We start from the raw sequence: 24,150 nt of genomic DNA on the forward strand, positions 1-24,150 counted from the left end.
CTAGCAGGCTACAAATATGAGTCTCTCAAGAATTTTGATGACCTTCGTCTATGCCTAAGAGAGTTGGAGTTTGACTTGCATCGTGGGACTGTTCCTCAACATAAAGGGAAGCAAGCCATGGTGAGGCAAGAGCCTGACCACTATGCTGAACTTAAAGATATGTTGAAGCAAATGAAGTCGGAGATTACTGGCATAAAGGATCATCAAACTCAAATGACGACACAGATCAATCAGCTTCAGTCAGGGCAACCAGATGTTAGACCTAGAATAGATCAGGATATCGAGGTGCTTATTGTTCCGCACAGGACACATCAGCGTCAGTAAATCAGTCTGAGAGTGCTTCTGTATCAGATATTTCTCCATCTCAAGAGAGTAAACAGCAACGACCACTCCCTGTTTGTTGGAATTGTGGTTATCCTGTCATCTTTCATATGGTTCTCGTGTCCGACAGGATCATCGCCGGAGACCTTTAAACTCAAACAGGCCTATGGGCAGGGGGCTCTTCTAGGCCAAGATCTACGCCCCAGAGGACGACATGTCATGGACAAGCTTGTGGGTCATTCTAATGAGGTCGAGCTACAGGTTTTAGAGTGTCACAACCAGAGCTTTACTTGACACTGGAGCGACAGTGTCTCTTGTGTCTCAGTCTTTTTATGATTCCTTCTTGAATCATTTACCAATTGAGCCTTTGGGTTGCATGTTGAATATGGAACATGCTGGTGGTGATTCTTTGCCTTACATAGGTTTTGTTGAGGTTGGAGTCAGTTCCGATGGTTGTGGTCTTGGTGATTGTGTCACTTCTTGTTTGCTTCTTGTTGTACCTGATACTAAGTCGACCATAAGGTACCTATTTTATTTGGCACAAATGTACTTTCACATTTGTTGGGTGAGTGTAAGTCTGCTTATGGTGTTCGTTTTCTTCAATGTGCTGACCTGTTTACTTCTTGGTATTTGACATTTCGGAGTATGGTTGTTCAAGATAAGGAACTATCGAGGAATGGAGGAGTACTTGGCTATTTGAAGTCATCAGAGACAAGGCGAGTGATGATTCCACCCAGCTCTCATGTCTCTATTAAGGGAAAACTATGCCATAGTGTACCATACCGTCAAGTATGTGCCCTTATACAAGCTACTCAAGACTCAATGTTACCCAGGGATCTTGATGTTGCACCTACTCTATTGACCTATGATCACACCAAGCCATATGACATTGATGTGTCAAATGTTACCACTCAGACAGCTGTTGTACGTCCTAAGGACCTATTATTTGAGCTTCAGCCCGTCTCCATAGAAGGAATGACCCCAACTATGCCTTCAGATCCTGATACTTTGCTTGACCTGATAGAGTTTGACCGTGATGAACTTACTGAAGATGAGATAGATCAAGGACTTGGAGTTATTCAGCGCTACAGTAATATATTCTCCAAAAGTGAAAATGATCTTGGTCACTTGTCACTTGTCCGACATAAGATAGACCTCGTAGACGACACACCTTTCAAACAACGGCATCGTCGTATTCCACCTGGAATGTTTGAAGATGTAAAGCAACACTTGAATGACCTTTTGTCTGCTGGAGTGATAAGGCTCTCGCACAGCCCTTGGGCATCCAACATTGTTCTGGTTAAGAGTAAGAATGGTCGTTTACGACTTTGTGTTGATTACCGTCAGTTAAATCAGAGGACAATAAAGGACAGTTATGCCTTACCCCGTATAGAAGAGCTTCTTGACAGCCTTGGTGGGATGAGATTTTACTCAGTGCTGGACATGAAAAGTGGATACTACCAGGTAGAGCTTGAGGAAGAACATAAACAGCGCACTGCATTCATTGTAGGCCCACTTGGTTTCTACAAGTATAACCGAATGCCTTTCGGTCTGTCCAATGCGCCCGCCACCTATCAGCGCCTCATGGAGAAGTGTTTGGAAGGTCTGCATCTCCGTATTTGTCTCATCTACCTGGATGACTTAATTATATTCTCCAAGACCTATGAGGAGCATGTAGAACGCCTCAGACTAGTCTTCCAGCGTCTCCAGGAGTGTGGCCTCAAACTTGCTACTAAGAAATGCAAGTTTTTCAAACGGAAGGTCAGGTATGTGGGATATATAGTGTCAGCTGAGGGATTTGAAGCAGACCCAGAAAAGATCGACAAGATCAAGAACTGGCCTGTTCTCAAGAACCCTGAGGATGTTCGCCGTTTCCTTTGTTTCGCAGGGTATTACAGGAAATTTGTACAGAACTTTTCAAGGATTGCACGTCCTTTGTCGGCCTTGATGCCCTCCACACCACAGAGGAAGCGCAAGTCACGGAAGCATGTACCTCCGATTGACAGGCAGTGGGAAGAAGCACAGCAGGATTCTTTTGACAAGTTGAAGTCCTGTCTGTCAAGTCCTCCAGTTGCATTGCCGCTGTCATGTGACCCTCCATTGTGACGTCACAACTGGTCACATTGCTGCCTTTCACCCATGCTAAAAAAATTCTGAAGTTATAATTGGGCAGCGACGGATGGGCCCTCAGACGCAGTAATGCAGGATAAGTATAGACATCTAAACAATATTTAGATATTACTCAATTTGTAACTTATCCTGCATTACTCCTTAATGCATCTGTATCAGACGGTATGACAATTGGTATACCTTCAGATGTAATCTTAAATATATATAAACCCTTCAAGCGACACACGTTTTAAAGTAAACGTATGGTGTATCAAGCGCAGATCAGTTTTAATCATTCAATTTTACCCATCAAATGAGAAATGAGGATAAGTCAAGGTAAACAAACAGTAACAAGAAAATAATGTAAGCTAAAATTAAAAAACTGAGTTATCGAGCCAAGGCTATAAGCCTGAGAATCCCACTAACGGGAGAATCCCACTAATCATACCGATTGGTTGAATGGTGAAAGAACGGTCGTGTTGTCCTGGTAGCTGATTCTTCACTATGAAGACAAAACACAAAAATGTCTTCTAGGTGAGGTTGAAAAAAGGATGATGGGTTGAGGGGCTCAAAGTGGGGCCCGCGCAATCCTAAAAGTACCACATTCAAATCCCAAGCAGGGGGGTTGGAATTTGGCCTTCTGATCCTCAAGCCTAAAGAGCATAGGAGGGCCTGTAGTTCATGAAATTTGGTCATTTTGTGATTCTCTATTATGCCAAAACTGAATAAAGCACTACCAAATACATAATAATGGTGCTGCCTTTCAAGTGTCGTTTGGTATGGAAGTAAAGGAGGTACTTGGCTAAGAATTGAGGAGACGTTGTATTGAGATCTTGATTTTTCCCCTTACAAAAGGATTCAAACGATCGCCATTTGTCATCGTATAAGCCCCAGGCAGAAGGATGCTTTGCGATGCGATGGCCTTAGCTGCCCTCACCATAAAGCCTTCAGTACTCGGCGTTCTTTTAAGACGAACCAAGTGTGCAATGAAATCTGCCTTGCGTTGGGTGAAGAAGTTTGCTGTGAGGGTGGATGAGTTGGTTTGGCCACTCTGGAATGCGTCTACCATCCAAGAATGTGGATCCAGAATCAGTGAGACATACGTCATTAGTTGATTGAAACGCCTGGTGAAGTAGGGAGTGAGCAGTGAGACTGCTGTCATCGGTGGAGATAGTGAGTTGGGTGTACCGTAGCTGCTTCTGCCAAAGTGAGATTGCCAGAATGAGCACCTCCAACTCAAGGTTGTTGAAGTACGTTGTGCGCCAGATCACAGGTCTAAGTCTGGTCCTGTAGATGCGCTCCCAAACCCTGAAGGGAGGCGTCTATGAACAGGTGTAGTTTGGTGGCTAGCCCAGATAAGGATACGTTCGACTGTATCGTCCACCAGTTGAGATGTGTCCTTAGGTGAGACGGTAGTGTGATGGCTACAAACGGGTCTTGATGCCTGGGCCCGTATTTATAAAAACTCTTAGAGTTTTTATGAATACCGGCCCTGGTGTACGGTGCCAGGAATTGTTGTATTAGGCGTGTAATCGGGCTCTGCTTGTCAAGTCCTGGGCTGATGTGAGCAATCCCAACAACACTTGGCACTGGCGAAGTGTGCAAGATTGTCTCCGGGGAGGTGACAGGTTGCGTAGGATCTTGAGCCATCTGTCCCTCGGCACTGATAGTAGGTCCTGATGTGTCTGGAACAGGCCTCCTATAAACTGGAGTCAGTAAGAAGGAATTAGTTCTGACTTCGCTTCATTGACCATTCATCCCACTTGATAGTAGATGCCTGATGAAATCCTTATGGCGCACCAGGGTAGCCATGTCCGGATGACTCGTCGACTATGTATGACCATAGGGGGCCAGTGAAATGCAAAAGGGCAGGCCCGCCAATGGGTAGTTGACACCATTGAACTGGAACCTGAGAAGCCTGCGGTCGGAGGGATAGATAGGTACATGCAGGTACACATCCTGGAAGTCAGGACTGATCATCGCATCTTGTCAGAGTCATTCTTGGGTACCAGGAAGATGGGAGAGTGAAATCCCGGTGATAGCGCTGGGGCGGGTATAATCTCTACAGCTCACTTCTCCAGCAAAATATCTATGTTGGATCTCAGTAGTTGATCTCTGTAGTAAATGGTGGGTCTACCGTTCAAGCGATAACGATAGCTCATTACGTTTGGTACAAACGCATCCACCAGTCCCATCCAGAAGACCCCCAGCCTTCCACCAATTGGAGTGTTGACAATTGGGACAACTATGGGTGGGAGGTCCCAGTCATGATTGTCCAACGCTTCAGTGCTTCCCCCTCTTATCCCAGCGCCTGCCCTAGAATTTTCCAAAGTGGGGCTGATAAGAGCCTTATATTTGTTTTTTGAGGATTCTTGGACAATAATTGCCTGATCTGCCAGCTCACGGAGACAGGATATGGGAGACATGCTCCGGCGCCTTGAGTGCCGTCCCATCATGAACGTAGTTAGAGTCCTTGGCATGTGTATCCGTAACTTAACGAACTGGCCGACCAACTGACAGGAGAAAACAGTTGAACTTGAGTCCCAATTGGAGAGCGCCATGTTGCCAAGCCTGAGTGTAGCCGAATATCTGCAAGGGCTGCTCTGAGGTAGTTCCTCATGTGGTCTATTTGATGTTGTTGGAAATCTACCACAGTCTGAAAATGGTCTAGGCAATAAGGATTAAAGAGTGCTTAGACAAAGTGCCAGGTGAGGCCGAGCCGTGAGATGAAACCCAAGTATGGGAAGTAGCGTTGGAGCTTGCGGACGGCGTACTGGTTGACATGGAGCACTCAGCTGGAAATGCTGGTGTCTGGTGTGCAGCTGGCGTACAAACGCTTGGGTTGTCTGAGGCGGAGGAGTCGCTGCTGACAACAGAGGCTGGAACACATATGCAGGCGCCGGGTACATCAGTGACATGGACTGCTGCCACATGGACTTCTGCGAATCCAACATACTCATCGCATGCGGATGGGACTGCTCTAGTATATGTCTATGAGTGACCAAAACAGGGCACAACATGTCTGTTGGGCGACAAGCAGGAATGTTACTAAGAGTGAGTGAGTGAGTGAGTTGGGTTTAACGCTGCTTTTAACAGTATTCCAGTTATATCACGGCGTGTCAGCTTGATGTGTGAGGAAAGCCCGAAGTGATGCAGGTCTCAGACGTTTACCACTTCGGTGAAACCCACGAGCACGGGTATGGCTAGAAACATAATTGGGGGGAACCGGGATTCGAACCCACAATCATAGCTTTCTGGCGTGCCCAAGGGAAGCAACTCTGCACCGCGAATCGCGGCACCTTAGACAACCGGGCCACCCATGCCCCCAATGTTACTAAGAAAGTGTTATACCAAATATTACATTTGTCACATTTGACGAACTTTTGGCCATGGGAGCTGTTTCAATTTACTAGAATCAGTACTTTACAGAGAAAGTAATATCCCAAATATAGCATTGACCACTTTCTAAATGGCATTGTGTGCTCAAGCAGGAATGTAATCAGATCGGATGGTCACATGACAGCTGCAATGGGTCTTTGCAATATTAGACCGAAGGTGAAAACAACCTTTTTCCTTCATCTAGTACCATCGCTAGACGCTGTCTTCTTTGTTGTAAGGTAAGCAGTAGATGCGTTAAGGAGTAATGCAGGATAAGTAAATAATTATATTTTTTATACAAATCAAAAGCGTAGGTGGCACTTCAAATCAATATTATCTATCACAAAGAAACACAAAAGACACCACATATCATATCTTATGATACAGTACACAGTTTGCACTGTTGAAAAACATAAATCTTTTTGGAGAAAAAACAGTTTCCAAAATAATCAGTGATAAATATCCATTATTATATCCCTGCAGTATATGTAATGTCAATAGAAAGTACTCAGATCAAAATAACAAGTACCTACATTTCAACAATACTTTTTCATTTGCAGACATACTGAATGTCTGATTCAAATGCTTGAGAAGATGTTTACCGTGACTAGATGTCTTGAGTCCTACTACCAACAACACACATACCAAATTTCATTTCATTTCATTTTGAACAAGAGTGGCCACAACAGGTGTTTCAGTATGGCTGCTATAGTGTTATATTGAAAATCGGCTCAGAAAAACTTGAACAAATCGCAGTGTCATCATTGGTGGGAACAAGCTTGTAAAGTTTTGGTGGAGCTGTTTCGGAGAAAGAAGATATTTACAATTGAGGACACATGACAGACATCAATGCCACAACATAAGTTCACTCGACTTTTGGTCAGGGTCACATCCTCGAGAAGATACAAAGTCTGGTAATGCCTTAATGCTTTTTAGGAATGCTTGGTTTGTGTTTGCACTAATCTGGTGACCCTGGAAATCAAATGACACATTTGGTAGGACTACCTCTCATGTCAATTATCTTACTGGCAGTGATCACCGTTTTACCAAATATGAATGTAGTCCTGAATCACAGCAGCACTTTACTATTCGGGGTGGGATGGGTAACTCGGGTTGGTATTGAGTAGACCAGGGGTCCGGAAACCGTCATATGCGCCGGACATGTCCGATTGGGAATCTCAAATGTCTGTTTTAAAATATTGCTTACCGGACATTTTAAAAAGTATTGTCCGGACATTCTTAAATTTTGACCGGACATGATCAACAGTTAGGACTGAGCAGTTTCTGTCTGCAGTTGCAACACAATGAAGATTAACTACACTGACAAGCTTTGTTTGTTTTGATTGCTGAAAATACATTGTACCTACATGATAGTCCAATCGGTCAATCACTGTAATAGGCAATAAACTGAGTTGACACTGATTAATCGAGGATTAATTACTGAGAACATCTTGTTAATTTGAGTGAAAGGTGTTTACAACTGTACATTAATACCTTGCATCATCGATGTACCTCATTATCCTCACAATGCTACGATACGTAACCTCAGACAAGAAGCGAAAGCGTGACGACAGCTAGTCGACCGTTGCAGATCAGTCGAGCGGATCTGCCAAACCCTCAAAGTCTGGACGATCATTTTGTAAGTCGTGGCTAACGACTTTCACTTGGTTGACATACAATGAGGATTTGCAGATTTTATTGTTTTCAGTAGCTAGTCGTATATTGAATCTTGATTGACCGCCATTTTGCTTTCTCGGACGATCGATATCCAATTTTTTTATGGTCAATAATTAAGTACAGATGAAAAAAGTATTCAAATAACTATTGCTATCAACGATATTTTAGTATTTGTGATTAAATTATCTGTCTTGTTTTTAAGAAAATCTTTAGTTTAAAAAAAACTTTTCCCGTGAGGTCACGTGATAACCAAATATGGGATAATAGTCTCGATCCAAATGTTACAACGCGTACACTTGAGCAGACTCATGAATATGACTCATGAATATTAATTAGACCGTTCACTACGTTAACAGACCGTTATTATAACAGAAACAAACGTATGTTTTCCATGTAAATCTAAAATGATATTATTTGTTATTAATTGTCCGGTGAATTAAACAATTTAAATTGAAACAATTCATAATTCATCATATTATGAATACTTAAACTTGTAATGTGTGTGAAAAGTCGTACTAAAATACGCTATTTGAAGGGGGCGTGGCCTAAATGCAAATGTCCGATTGGGATTTTAAATTTTCCGGACCCCTGGAGTAGACCCAGGTACCCACAAGACTACCTGGACCCGTGGTTAGTCATGTGACACAGTGTTTAATGACATAAATTCACTATAACTGCATAGTGCAAGAACAAGTCACCAATGTTCTCTTTTTTTTCTGACTATGCACATGTACCTTCTGACTTTTGTATGTTTGAAAAAAGATAAAGCTTCAGTCAACTTCAGTGTATGCATGACCATATCGTTTAATACATGTAACTGATTACTTTTTGTAAAACAATTCACAAGCAGACATTTTATACCCATCTCTTGAGACCTATAGCAGGTACCTCAGTGGTGTTGGGTAATAATAGGGTTGGGGTATCAAGGTTTTCAATTTGGACTCGTCCCAGCCCTATTTACTATCAAAGAAAGAAGTTTCTATTTAATGGCTAACTAATATAAACACGTACGTGATCAGCTGTATTTAAGAAATAAACGACGAGTGGGAGTTGTTTATCATACAATAAAACACTTCAGGGAGAATAAACCATGAGGGGCACAGCCCCAAGTGGTTTATTCTCCATACACTGTTTTATTGTATGACAAACAACAACAAGTCATTTATTTCTTATATGAGATATCAACATTATGTACAGCCTGTTGATAAAACGTACAAGCTTTATAAATATTAACCCCTATTTAAATAATGATGACCCCCTCAACAGAATCCGACCTCGGCAACGTCAGACAAGTACATTTTATGCACAGGTGGGTATTTGCGGCATATTCTCACAATCCTCACGTCGATTACCTGTACCTTTTCTCCCAATACCAATTGTTGTATCTCTCCCAGTTTTGGATGAGTACATTCGGCCATAGCGTTTATCTGCGTTGCCCAGGTACATCTATGGGGAACAACTCACTAGACACTCCCCTCTCAAAAATAACATCGTCAAACATACAACATCAACAAGTTGTGAGCATATGTTCGAATCTCCTGAAATGACGTCATGATAGAACAATGTTTCATTGTGAAATATACCACACTTCGTTCTCCATTGTTCTTTGCGATTCATCGCGTAATTATCTTATACATAATGATATCCTCACCTGTTAGAGACTGTACATGAGCTTTGAGCTGGGATGCTGTACTATCAAGCGGAAAATTCACATCATATTTCTGCTTGTTAAATATCACTTTGAATTCAACACTGTTTTCAGCACTTTGATCTGAAAATAAAAAAAGACCTAGTTTACCTGAGATGTATCATTTTGGCAGTAAGCAAATGTAAAGCAAAACTGAAGTCTTGGTCTTATCTTCTTTTAAGCATCTAGCATTAAATGTGAGACCAAGTGATATTCTGCTGTAAATGCATATTCATTACATTAAAGTATCTGCTTCCCATGTCATGCAGTGTCCGAGAACAGGTTTTTATCAACCCAAACACAATAGTTAACCAGAAAACTTAGGATAGATGACAATTTGTGTAAATGTTTATGAAGTATTTGTTGATTCATCAACATGATCAAAGGAAAAAGCTCTACTGCTCTTGGGGTTTCACTTGGAGTCATGGACACTGCACACAAACAGGTGCACTAAATGAAACAGTTACATAATGTAAAGGGATAGCTTACTTGTGACTAAGCAAACAAGGATGATTAAAGACGCAGTTTTTAAATTTTGGCAATGAAGAGCGATATATAAGAAGAACGAACCTGAAGTTATATTGCCTGCCAAGTTATTAGTGGTGGGGTACAGTGACATATATAAGATACAAGCCAGGGACAGTTTCAAGGTTAGTCAGTGCTCATACACACTACAGGGCTTCATCTGTCTTCCATGTATGAAAAGACTACATGAGCAAGTTCTCTCTGTGAATAATACCTGTTTCTTGCGTTAATACATTTCCTGACTCCGTGATGGTTCCTCTAGTTGTTTCATCTGAACCACCAGGATCAGGGCTTTTGTCACTCATTCCTAAACTTGAGTTGGCATTGGAATTGCTCTCTGTCAGTAAATCAGGAGTATCTTTGACTGGCTTGCCTTCTTCAGTTGTAGGGCTTTTATCTAAAACATGCAAAACTCATATAACAATGCATTTCAACACATACCTGCAGTTACCCTTTTTTTCTAATGTACATCTTAATATCAATGTATTTACTTAATCTCCGTATATTTACACTTGATAGAGGGGAACAATGTTTCTTGTTTTGTCACTTTCAGTCAGGCAGGCAATAAGCAGCATGTTTCAGCATGTTTGACAATGACAAGTTCAATCATGTAAGTAACCACAACAAACTTGTGTCAAAGCTGTAGATAGTTTTAAATTCATAAACACAATAGCAGTTGTATGAATTACAATCAAAACAACAAGAAACAGGTAGTAAAAACAACAAGAAAGAGGTAGTTTACATAACTGTTGACATGTGAAGATTCCGGGGTAGAATAGGTCTTCAGCAACAAATGCTTGCTGTAAAAGGTGACTATGCTGGTCGTAAGAGGTGACTAACGGGATCGGGTGGTCAGACTCACTGAATTGGTTGATGCATGTCATCAATCCCAATTGCATGGATCGATGCTCATGATATTAATCACTGGATTGTCTGGTCCAGACTTGATTATTTACAGACCGCCGTCATATAGCTAGAATATTGCTGAGTGCTGCGTTAAACAACAAACCAACCAACCAACATAACTGTTAGTATCAATCAGCAGGAATTAGCTGAAGCAATTTTTCATTGGTTAGTCAGTTGACTTGTGGGATACAAGGGATGAACTCTTCAGAACTTAGAATAATGTGTCACTGCACATGCCAAATTTTAGGTAAATAGGTTCTTAAACCACAGGCACATGCCTACAATGAGTATATGGTTTTGGCCATCTGCCTCATAAATAAATCTACACAACATAAGTGTTCTTTGTGTTCGGTAAATGTTTCCAAGGCCTACCTTTAGAATTCAGCACCACAAAGTCTACAAACACATCACCCTATGATGTAATATGTAAAATCTTGTTGCAAACCACACTGGCGATTCAATGCCATGTTATGTCAGCCTAGCAACAAGGTTGCTGGGGTCATTGAGTGTACAAACACTCCTCTCAGTGATGTATCATCTCTATCATCTATCATTGAATAAGCCCAGAATGTTGAGAGTAGTTAATTAAAGCACTTTTAGTTTCAATACATTTTATATTTAGGTTTCAACTAAATTGATGGAGCTAAAAGGATTATAAATGGGAACTAACATACACATATTTGTTTTTCAATTTAGCAATTTTCATTATTATTCACAGGAATGCAGGTTATTAGGTACAATATCCGAATATATTCTCTATTTAATACTTAGCCTGCATTACATTATGCACATTGTTGCTTTCAGGTCAAAAGTATCCATGGAAAGAAGACTTCAGAAGATTGTATTCTTGATATAAATAAAGTTGTTGAACCAGTTGTATCCCAATGATCGCTCCCTGGAGTTGCCTCCCAAGCCCCTTTGTGATCATTGAGTTTCTTGAGCTCTCCAAAAGTAGGAGTGGGGATGGAAAACAGCAGTCCAAGGGTGGGTACATAGAAATGTAATGAAGGCTATGTCTTATATAGAGAATATATTCTGATATTCTAATATTTTTTAATTAGCCAGCATTACATTATGTATAAGCCTGTATCTAATGGTGGTGCCTACCTACAGGAAAGACTAAGAACAACACATTTATGGTGTCATCCAGGCCTCATACTGGAAAGTGTCCGAGACAAAAAGTGTGGCACGTGTGTTTACTTAAAAACCAATGAAATAGTATTTTACCCATACAAAAACATTCCAAAATTTAGTGAAAAGTTATTGAATGAAGGATAATTTCTGCCTCCATGAAAACAGGTGACAAAGTGTGGTTTACTACAAATTCACCCATCCTACTGAACAGCAGACAAGTGGGGAAAGGACACAGGAAATGGTGCTATGTATGTACATCCCTGTATGCAAGGTGAACGTCTGACGGATGTAAAGAACATGGAAGCAAGAAGTAAGACAACTTACTCTGCCTTCATCCCTCGATTGGAAGCGGCATTGACGAGTGAAGGGAACACCCGGCGTCAGGGCATATCCATGGTGTCTTCGGGGGTTTGGGTGATGAGTGTGTGACCACCATCAGTCAGAAAAAACATGTGATACACTTGACGACTGAGACAAATGAATTTCATATTGAAAACCATTGAAATAGTATATTATTCAAACATTCGGGGATCTCGTACGAAAAACATCAGTACTATCCCCAAGACTGTTGCACACAAGGTGAACGTCTTATATGGTAGTATAGAGTATGGAGGCAAACGTTAAGTCCACTTACTCTGCATTCGTCCCTGGATCATAGATGCCAGTGGCAACAAGTGGAGGGGGCAGGACGGGGGGCAGGACGGGGGGCAGGACGGGAGGCCAGCAGAGGTGTCTTCGAGGGTTGGTGACCACCAAAGATCCGAAACTGAGTATGCCGTTCACGTTTTCTACCAAGATGTTGCAGAGGTAGCCACTGGAGACGATTGTGTTCGATTCCAAGAAGCAGCCCTGCCTGGTGGACTGAAAAGAACAGTTGCCCTGCAATGTCAAGATGGATGCAAGGTCTCGTGGGGGAATTAAGTCTGGGATGTTCAAGTCCCGCATCGTTATAGGCTGGCAGGATGGTACCACATAACCAGAAGGCCACCGTGTTTCTGGTGATATCACCTGCGCAGGTCATGACCATGGGGAGAGAGAGACGATGTCTATTTTCCCGTCTTGAGGCCGATGCTGCTATTTAGGCTTTTATAGCTCTGATAGGTCATTGTAAACTTGGTCTTCGTCTTTGAATTTGACAATGGAGGAGAGCGGCGGGAACGTGAAGAGCCTGTCAGGTTGGCCTGGTTGTTGATTCTTAGCTATAAAATCCACACAAAGGTCAAGATGTATGGAACTCTGTCTACTCTGTTTGAACTGAACCCTGGTGACATGAAGGTCGTGCAGTTCGCTGACTTTGGCTACCGTTGCCAATGTCAAGAGAAAAAACATACAGTTCACACACAACATAGGAATGTGCAATTTTAGAAGACAATTTTCTTTCAGTGGCATTTAGAAGTTGGTATATCGAACATGGGAGATAGTTCAATGCATACACAACTTCTTTATTACAATGAATGCGACATTCAGTGTTGATAATAACATCGTTATCAAGCAAGTGATGTACAGAAATCAAACAATAGATATCATTGTGTATAATTCTAATACATCATTGCCATAAATTCCTGTTTGGGCTGTCAATCACACAGTAAATTTATTTAAACTTTCAACAGCCATCCTCTCCACTGCCAATCTATCAATATCGTTGTGAGGAAAATCCTATCCCTGGCAGAAAGCGAAAGGCAGAAACACATCACTTCTTTCACCCATAATCCTAATACACTAGATGCATGCAGATAATTTGGGGATGTGGGAAGGACTAATTTCTGACGTAATGAAGGTAGTATTCTTAGAATAATACACAATGATAACTATTGTTTGAAATTCCTTTGAATACCCTACCTCCATTACATCATTGCCAGAATAAACCAGAGGAACTGGTGGGATCTGGCATCTAGTATCCCTTGATAGCAGTTGAAAGGGAAATATACTGAACAACAAAAGTTCCTGTGACATAGAATAAGATTGAATGCAAAGTTATGCTTTTTACCCAATCTGAAACAATTTTGGTTTGCAATAGATAAAAGACTCCTGTATGTGTTCAAATGGTTTAATTTGCCATACTGACTTCAGAAAATGCGTGATTTCATAAAAAAACATGAACATGCCAAAATGTAAATTTACAATTCAATAGCGTGTGTGTCCACCTCTGGTTGCGATGCAAGCAACACATCTTCGTCTCATGAAATGGACCAGGCGTCGCACAAAGTCCTCTGGGATATCTGTCCATATCTGCTGGAGCATGTTTCGAAGTTCCTGGAGTGTCTGTGGAACATGTGGATGACGTCGAAGGTTCCTTTCCATCTCATCCGACATGTGCTCGATTGGGGAAGAGGTCAGGGGAGCCAGCAGGCCAGGGGATGACATTCATGTTGTTTTGTTGAAGAGAATCCCAATCTCATTAAAATCAGATCTTAGTTCTCGCTATCGCTAAACAAAGATCTGAGGACATCCCATTAGGGGTCACGTCAGAGCGACCTTTCATCCAACCAATCACAGCGTCGTTTACCAGATCATGAAAGTGACAGTCGGAATGTGTTTTCTAATCATGCAACCACGATATATTTAACACAGGGTATTCCGAACGACAGTTACAGGTTTTATGATTATATCCATACAATCTATGCCATCTATAAGCCATTCCAGAATGTTCTTCTTATCAGTTTTAATATTTTTAACAGAGAATACGTAAAAATATGTAACGAAGCGTAGTCGCCAGTTTGAAACTAGTGTCGTAAAGCTCGAGAAAGCTGCCTTCTGATTGGCCAATGTCGATTTCTTGTCAGTCATTTCATTGGTCGGTCAAAATTCGTGAAAGGTCGTTCTGACGTGACCCGTAATGGGATGTCCTCAGATCTTTGTTTAGCGGTACCGAAAACTAAGATCTGATTTTAATGAGATTGAGAGAATCCTAAACAAGTCGAGCAATATGAGGCCAGGCTTGTCATGTTGAAAGGTAATGCATGGGCCATGACGACGCAAAAATGGTGTAACAACAGGGCCGATGATTTGTCGCGGTAGCGCTGTCGATTGGGATTTCCCTCTACCACTATCAAACGGGTCCTCTGTCTTGCTGTAATCCCACCCCATACCATAACGCTGCCGTCCCTGAAAAGATCTTCTTCCATGACACAATGATCGACGTAACGTTCACTTTGACGTCGGTACACTCGAATCCGTCCATCGCTGTGGCTGAGGTGAAAACGAGACTCGTCAGTGAATAGAACTTGTCCCCACTGCATGGCCATCCAGCGTAGACGCTGTCTGCACCACTGTAGACGTGCTTGATGGTGGTTTCCTGTCAAAATGGGACGTCTGGTGGGTCTTCTGGCGACAATCCCTGCACATCTGAGGCAACAACGTATGGTTTGTGAAGATATTCGTCGTAGGCCAGGGATGCTTCTTGCAGTCACTGTTGCTGGCTGGAATTGATTTCGTAGGTATGTTGCTCTAATCCAGTTGTCTTGTCGATTATTGGTTACGCGTGGCCTGACCCTCCGAGGATGGTTTCTGACTGCATTCGTCTGTTGCCAACGTTGCCATAAACACCAAATGGTTTTTCTGTGGACATCACAGTGACTCGATCCTACTTCAAGCATGCCAATGGCTCACAGACTCTCATTTTCTGACAGGCGTGGCATTTAGTAATGTTGAATAATTGCGTAGTTTTGTTGTTTTTCTGAGTGGTTGTCAGCACGATGCTAAACAATGCATATGGAATCCCGTTTATACTTGTTTTTATACCCATTCTTGGGTAGTGAAATGCATGGGGCTTGCATAAAAGTCAAATTTTGAATGCATGCTTTTCTGTAGCAGTTGCGTTTTTGTGACTTGATTCCATACATGTACTACAATATTGAAAACCCAACTTTAATTGTTTGAAAAATACACTAAAATATTGGTGTCACAGGAACTTTTGTTGTTGAGTATATATATGTATAAATATAAATGGGAAGGAGACAGGAGGTAATTGCCTTGTAATCCAGATTCCCTGTAAAATGGCTGTATGACGTCTACTTGTAGGGAAGCTAGCGGTTTTGATGCCGTAAATAGTTATAGTTATAGTGGTTCTGACGTCTCTTCCTCTGACGTTTGGACCGCCTCCATGGTCTAGTGGTAGAGCGGAAGATCCGGGGTTCGATTCCCGGCCGCGTCATACCAAAAGACGTTAAAAGATGGTACTTGTTGTTACCCTTGTACACTCGGCATTAAGGGGCTAAAACAAGGACTGAGTGGGGTATTCATGTTAAACTGCGGCATGGTATCTCAGTGGGCTAGCACTATAAATCGGCATGAGTCCGGACTAGTACAAGCAGACCACACACACACACACACACACACACACACACACACACACGTGTTGCTATATAAGTGCAATAATCTTGGACGCGACGTTAAACCCAATTTCACCTCACCTCCTCTGACGTTCCTTATGACGTCACTTCCGGTTATCGATACCTACTGACATTGCCACTGCTTCTAAGGTTCTTCTTGACATACTTCCTGACATCCCATTAGTTTTCTACCATGATATTGATGAATGCTGGATTCTGATTGGTTAAAAAAAGGTTTCCTTTTAGCTACGGAAACCCCTTTCATATATATTAAACCTTTTCACACAAAAAAAGTGTGTATGAATACATTGATAGCCAACATATTGATTCATAAAAAAATGGCTGCTGATCGATCACCACCCCCATATGATCTGTAAAACGGATCTATATTTCCCCTGTTAAACGCTGGGCCTCAAATACAAGTCTGGTCTTATAATACACGCCGAGTCAACGGCTCACGCAAAATTAACAGACGGCCTAGCGTCTAATAGAGGAAATACGGTAGTTTGATATCTGGTGTTTTTGATGCTCTAATAGAGGAAATACGGTAGTTTGATATCTGGTGTTTTTGATGTTCTTGACTGCAACCCTGACTATTACGTTGATGACATTACAAGACTTAACGACGGCATATCTTTTCCATACAAATGAAATGTTTATGAAACTGTTAGGGACATTCCATGGCTACCAGAATCGGAAAAGGCTATTTCCCTCATTGAAAAATCTGACAATGACAGTAAAATATAACATTATAAAACATGTTTGAAGAATCTTTATTTATGACAACCTTTTAGTGATCGATATTTATTGCCATCTCCATCTACCGTAAGGATTTGGCAGGAGAGGATTTAAAAGTCCATCAGAAAACACTCCTAGATTCTTTTGCTCCCTTCGAAAGGCGAAAACAATGTTCTGACATTACTGAAGTCAAAGCACACTTGATCATAGCAACTTATCAAACTTGATGAGATTCCATTCAGAACACTCACAATAAAGAAAATCACACACGAACGACTGTTTCTGGGCCACAACTGTTACAATATTTTTCTTTCACACGCTTGCGTTGAATCCATGAAAACTTAAAACTGACAAGTCAAATCATGCAGAATCATGAATTCTCTCTGTGATTTCCAAGAAATGACTTGGTGAGTCCACACAGTGAAGAGTGGGTTGGTAGAAATTAAAACATCTGTCTGGAGTTTGGAGGGTTATGAGTCAACTTCTTTTTGAATAAGAGTGCTTTGAGAGCACAACATCCCCCACATGAATTTTTTTAACGAGTTTATATTTTCTTTGTATTTTATGAAATAACAACAGTAGATGGCACTACATTTGAAACAAATTGTGCAGAACATTTTGTTGGGAGTAATTTTGTCTGAATGCTAATGCCATAAGGATGTAGCTCACCCACAAAAGCCTTATACAAGGAAACTAACTATAGTTATAGTTAGATATTGTGATATTCTCTGGAAACTGGAGGGGGAGTAGATTTCATGAAGCTCCGTAAAACGGGCAGTAACTCTGTCAAAATGAAACGGGACTGCGATATGCGTATCATCAACATGTCGACATCTTGTGTGTAGAGTGTCAGGGATATTCTCTAAAAGCTGGAGCAGGAGTTGATTTCACAAGCTTAGTACCCTCTCTCACAATTAGGCAAATGAAGCTCCGTAAAACAGGGGCAGTAACTCTGTCGAAATGAAACGGGACTTCGTTATGCGTATCATCAACATGTCGACATCTTTTGTGTGGAGTTTCAGGGATATTCTCTGGAAACTGTAGGAGTTGATTTCACAAGCTTAGTACCCTCTGTGGGACGGACAGACGGATGGACGGACGGACGGACGGACGGACAGACAGACAATCTCATTCAAATCAAATCTTAGTTCTCGCTTCCGCTAAACAAAGATATGAGGACATCCCATTACGGGTCACGTCAGACCGACCTTGCGCGAACTTTGACCGACCAATGGAATGACCAATCAGAAGGCAGCTTTCTCGTGCTTTAAGGCACAAATTTCAAACTGGCGACAAAGTTTTTTGAAACATATTTTGACAAATTCTCGATTACAAATTTGAAACCTGAACAACAAAAAAATTCTTGAATGGCTAATAGATGGTCTAGATTGTAAGGATTCAGTCGTTAAACCCGTAACTATCGTTCAGAATACCCCATGTTAAAGTTTTCAAGATTGCATGATTAGAAATCACATTCCGACTGTCACTTTCATAATCTGGTAAGCGACGCACTGATTGGTCGGATGAAAGGTCGTTCTGACGTGACCCCTAATGGGATGTCTTCAGATCTTTGTTTAGCAGTAGCGAGAACTAAGGTCTGATTTTAATGAGATGGACAGACAGACAGACGGACGGACTGCGCCACGACATAATCCCCCTTCAGCCATTCTGGTCCGGCGGGGGATAAAAACTATGTGTTTTGAACACTTATTTTGAACTACTCAAGACTATGGCATTTTTAATCTTGAACTTTAGTAATATTTGTTACATATATAACCTGTGACCACTTTACGGAATGTCCTAAGATTGTGGACCTTTGTACCCTGGAATCTTGTGAGCCAGATCATGAAGAAATCATGATGTGGAGTATCCAAAAATCAATGTTATCCACTTGAATATCTCTGGATGAAGGGACCATTCCATGGGCACAATCTTGTTTCACTTTCCCGGAATGAGACATGTTTTGTTCCTGCAACTCACTGAGTCTGCCAAGGCATATAAACGAGTAACCTCCATCAACAAAAGTTAAGACCTTGTGCGCTATTGATGCTGTATGTTGGCCACTACGTGAGCAACTGAATGAGGAATATGACGTTCGTCTTGATCTGCAACTTGCTTTGATAGGTGAACAGGAGATCAGTGATGTAGCTTTGTAGCCTTACAAGATTTTCATTAGTGAACCCGATGACGGGTGAGATAATCCTGGTGAATAACCAAGGGGCAATGGAGATGCTGAAGGGAATTGATATATTTTATCCTTCAACTGCAAATCTTAAGTAGTGCAGGTAATTTAGATGGATGGCAAGGTGAAGATAGCGTCTTGTAGATCTATGCTCCCAATCCAAACTCCTTGTCTGAGAGACTTTCTTAATTTTCTGACGGATTCCATCTAAAATATTGGTGGTTTTATCAAATATTTCTTGCTGAGTACCTTTAAGTCTATGATCATGAGTATTTCTGAAGAGTTTTTCTTTGGTACTAGGAAGACTGGAGAGTAAAAACCTTTGGTGGTGTCTGATTCTTTTAGCGCTGTGATAGCCCTCTTCTTTAAAAGCTTGTGAATGGCTGCTTCTAACTTTGCTCCTCTTAGATGGAACAAAGGTCTTACAGAATGACTGATGAGACTTGGTCTTTTTTGGAAATGCATCTTCTAGCCTTTCACCTCGAGGAGATGTGATCTGATTCCAATGTTGAGCAAATGTTAGGAGACAAACCCCGACCGGACCCGGAAGGGGCATAGTTCTGAATATCAATAATCTGTAATCGTGGTCCATGTGGAAAGCTTGGTCGACAGGATTGGAAGATTTGGGGAGAGTTGGTACGGCTTCACTTATGTCGGGGACCCCCTCTGGAGGAGTTTCTACCTATACCTCTGCCTCTGTTATGCTGGTGGAATGTTTGCTCGCGCCTGCTATAGTTGGAATGTAAAGCTCTTCCTAGACTGAAATGGCAACAAAGAACCACGACCCGAGGAATCTTGTCTTCTCTTGGGAGAGCTATGATGGGCTTGAGGTTGGGCGGGGCGTTTCTGTATCTTGCTGGCTAAACTGTTGAGTTCTGGAACTTCTAAGTTGTAGATCGGGCAATCTCGTCTATGACAAAATGTAATCTTCCATAAAACATAGTCGGGGCTATGATGGTCTGGGACAGCATACTCCTGCTAAGAGGTTCTGGGATCGGCTGACGTATTTGTTGAACCAAATATTGTCGTTGCATCAGTAGCATCTGTGCAGACATCCAAATCTGAGTAGCCTAGAGGTCATCATGCATGATCCATGGAGCTGTGGATAAACCTGACCTGTTCCATGTTCATGTCAACAGTGGTGTCCCAGGGCAACTCCACTTGCGGGTAGGATGATGTGTCTGATACCCGTGGTGACCCAGTTAATGTAGGCATTAATATTCAGGGCCGGTTTCTTGACCTGATCAAGATCCTTGAACCTGGCCGAGTCCACACTCATCTTGGACGAAGGCCTCTTAACCAATTACTGGTAGTCATCGTCAATAACAGGCCAACAAGGAAGAGGGGAATCATGCATATAAGCACTCCTGCTGATAGGCGGGAGACTGAGTCTAATATAGCCTGCTCCGGAAACATTTATGGATGGGTTTATCTTGTTGATGACATCATCTGTATAGGAAGGGTAAGGCAGACTATGGAACGTATCGGACTTCATCTTAGGTTCCTCGTTACCTGCTCAATCCATCCTGGGCTTAGAGATGGACTCCTCCTTGGAGGGTTGTTGGGCAGGCATGAGATGATATAGTTCCTGAATAATGTCTCTGACTGAGTGAGGGCCCTGGGCAGAATCAGAAATAATGATGCACATTGCCAAAAATCTAGTAAGGCGGTTTGATGACCAAACACAAACATAAAAAATGTGGAAAATAAATGATACTAACAGAAGAAGTTACAAGTAGAGGCAAGGAATATGAAACTAATGGCCTCATGCCAACGACTGGAAACCAGATTGGCAGGAAAGCAAATATTGTGGGAAAAACAGTTCCACGAGTAGGACTGAACATATGCTTGAAAAAATCCCAAATATAGTTGAAAATGAGTATGGCATATATTGTGAAAATTAAACACCAAGTAAATGAATTAAACCCAATTCAAGGACCAAAGTGTTTTCACCACAGCAAAACATGCAGAGAAAATGCTTACCATGTGCATTTTCTCATAAACTAAGCCGGAAATAATCAGTTGTACACACGCTTTCACCCAATCTACCGGTGATTCAGTTAAAAATTAATCAATGATACAACTTCAAAGATTTGATGCAATGGTTGGATGAAATTGTATCTGAAATTCTTATTTTATCAGGAATAATATACCAGTACTCCATTATCATGTTATTTTAGTTGCAGTGCTCTGTTTACATAGGTATCATGCCACATTACCCTTTTTTTCAATAACATACCGACATACACTTATGTTTTGTTGGCACTGCTCCAATCTCGATCCAACATGTAATTGTGTACTTCTAAAATCACTCATGATTCCACTTTGTTCTAAATTATTCAAATATAAACAAGACAATAGCAACAGATACAAACTAATTGATTAATTTAAGGTAACAGCATACCTGACTGGTCTCAGTTATTAAGGCTGAATTATAAATATCAAATAAGTTGAAATGTCTAAATACGTAGCTGGACATTATACTAAATTACTTCTGATTTTTATTTGATATATAGCAAACAATTAACAAACACGACTAATGAAACATATATAGTTTTCTGATGTAACTAACCAAATCAAACAAACAAGTCTAATAGACTCAAACATTAGAAAACTATATGGTCTTGAATATACTTCCTCATCTGTGCTGACAGGCTGCATTCAGTTTCCAAAGTACAGTTGCTACAAAGTGCCATGGTTGATGCCACTTCCCTTGTCCCATGCAAGTTGAAAGCCAATGAAGGCAGTAACCACCCTTAGGTGTGAGCTTGAAGGATCACAGAGCGCAACCAAAAGAACACTGTGGTTCTGGATACCTCCATGGTCGAAGTTGTCAGCAAGGGGACAAATAAACACTTACGTGATCGTATCAGATCTTTTGATGTTTGAAGGTAGATCTTGAGAGCTCTAACTGGGCAGAGTGAAAAGTGTTCCGGATCTTCTTGGCCTAATATTAAAGACAGTGTAGGGATGATAAATAATCTGTACGGCAGTCCTGGGAGTTGATTCTTTGCTACTCCCATCTGAAGCCCAGGAACACTGTACCATGGCACTTCCTCTCAAAACGAACCCTGTTGATGTCTAGCGACCCTTCGCAATTATCCTCTGGCAATCAGGATTAATGAAGATACACCAAACACAGAGATGGAATGTCTCTGGCGACAGATGTAGCTGGTTAGAATGTGCCTGAAGTAGTAGAATATTCCATAGTGGAAGATGATGATGCCTTTGATTGGCGATGTTTGTGAGCATGGTGTTCGATCTAAAGCAGAAGAACTGGAAATAAATATTTCAAACCCTAACCTGTAAAACACACACACCCCTTAATTTAGAATTCCATTCAAATGTACATGATCATTGGTCATAATGAAAGTATATCATTCCAATTTTTTTATTGTTCTTGCATATTTCAATTAAAGACCTCAGTCTGAGGTGGTTTCAGGTTTGCGCAAAATAAATTAAATAATGTTTATGTCATGAATATTAACATACATCAAAGGGCATAACCTAAAACAGCCGTTAGTAGTCCATATGCCAATTCACAGTGAAATATTTATTTATCAAATATGTAAATATTATTTGTTAAGTCCAGTGATGAATAAAACTGGTGTTGGACATTGGTAATTTTACACTATGCACTTGATGTCTTGTTCTGTCATGCTCAGGAGTGAATTTATGCAGTACAACTACCATAAGATGAAGGAAGCAGCATCCTGCACACAGCAACGTCAAGTCAGAAGTGGCCAAAATGCAAGACAAATACACTGAATTATGGAAGCGATCACCAATTGATTCCTACATTATGAAAGAAACTGACCATAAATGAAGTGTAATGTTATTTTGAGGGAAGAAATAAAAAAGTGTTACACCTTGCCAGCAAAATAATTGTTATAACACTGTAGACTGTGATTGATTGCATAGGCAAGATTACTTGTGATGAACTATAGTGATTTTTTTATTAATATTTCTGATTGTGAGGCTCAAACAATCCAAGTAAAAACATTTGCCAGAAGTCAAAAACATTAATACATTCAACTTATCAATCATTCAGTGAACATTGATGAACACAATTTAGTAAAAGAATAATGACTTGATTCTGAGATAGAAAATATTTATGTATTTTCCAGGTACATTTTGACCCATAAACTGAAAAGCTATTATCATACATTCAATGTGTATTGTTATGATATTATATTCAATGTCAATTCAATGTCATGGCTGATACCAGAAATATTAAAAAACATTTCTTTTGTGTGGCATTAATCACACTTTAAAAAACAATGTCCCAAAACAAAGTTTCCAGCTTCTAAACTTCATTCTCCAAACACCCCTTGCATCACCATGGCAACAACCCAGTCAGTCAGGTCTTGCACCGGAATCTTGTGCAGCTTGCCACACATGCGCTGATCACCTGACACTCTCCTCCTCCTCATTCTCTTTCTTGAAGCTGAAAGGCTGTGCAATTGTGATATGGAGATGGATGGGCAAGCATAGTTCTTGTGAGTTAGGATAAGTATTATAAATATACAATTTACAAATTTTTAAACTTATCCTATCTCACTGTATGCATTTATCCCACGGTTTGACGGTGGGTCGCAGATTACCCTAGCCTGTATTTGTCTTATAACTGTGAGATATACATGAGCGTCCAATGACAATGAATCGTGATTTTAAGGGTGGATCACTGCACCTGAGTGACAATACCCTCTTACGCTACAAGGACACAATGTCATGCTATTCAACCACAACTTGTAACCAATCCGGAAGGTGGCTCCAGTCAATTAGCTCTACAAGACAAACTCACCCATACGCTCTTACGATGTAGGCCTCATTTGCTTGGCATATCATTTTATGCTTTTTGAAGCTATCAATCAAACCGCCTTTTGAACTTGCGAAGACATGATGAGGAAAGGATCGACAATATCCATAAGAGGATCTTAAAAAAAATACGTTGTAGTCAGGAAGAACTGCGAATATTAGTGACTTGTCGTTTAAACATAGATTTTTAGCTACTTTTTGTCATTAAACAATATATCACGTGACTAACCATTGGTCCGGGTAGTCCTGTGGGTACCCAGGTCCTACTCAGTACCCATCCGACCCGAGTACCCGAGTTACCCGTCCCAGTCCTAGGTACTTCACATGCTCAAGGCAGAGGTAAA

The 24,150-nt window shown here is 41.1% G+C and overlaps 1 protein-coding gene across 6 annotated transcripts in view; it reads right to left on the minus strand.

Annotated features, from left to right (window-relative positions):
- LOC124125318 (ubiquitin domain-containing protein UBFD1-like) overlaps window positions 1-24,150 on the minus strand; it is a 257,619-nt gene that overhangs the window by 210,516 nt on the left and 22,953 nt on the right. For 4 of the 6 annotated variants that reach the window (XM_048393972.1, XM_048393971.1, XM_048393969.1 and 1 more), the window contains exons 2-3: window positions 9,912-10,094; window positions 9,137-9,256 (exon numbers count right to left, since the gene is read on the minus strand). In XM_048393972.1, the coding sequence (XP_048249929.1) occupies window positions 9,137-9,256; window positions 9,912-10,002 (211 nt within the window). In that variant the 5' untranslated portion in view covers window positions 10,003-10,094. Of the gene's footprint in view, window positions 1-9,136; window positions 9,257-9,911; window positions 10,095-21,848; window positions 22,241-24,150 lie in introns of those variants that run through there. The other 2 variants (XR_007220282.1, XM_048393968.1) reach the window with 2 other exon arrangements.

The sequence above is a fragment of the Haliotis rufescens genome, unplaced genomic scaffold, assembly GCF_023055435.1.
Source record: "Haliotis rufescens isolate VD_foot unplaced genomic scaffold, xgHalRufe1.0.p SCAF_124, whole genome shotgun sequence".
Taxonomy (NCBI): domain Eukaryota; kingdom Metazoa; phylum Mollusca; class Gastropoda; order Lepetellida; family Haliotidae; genus Haliotis; species Haliotis rufescens.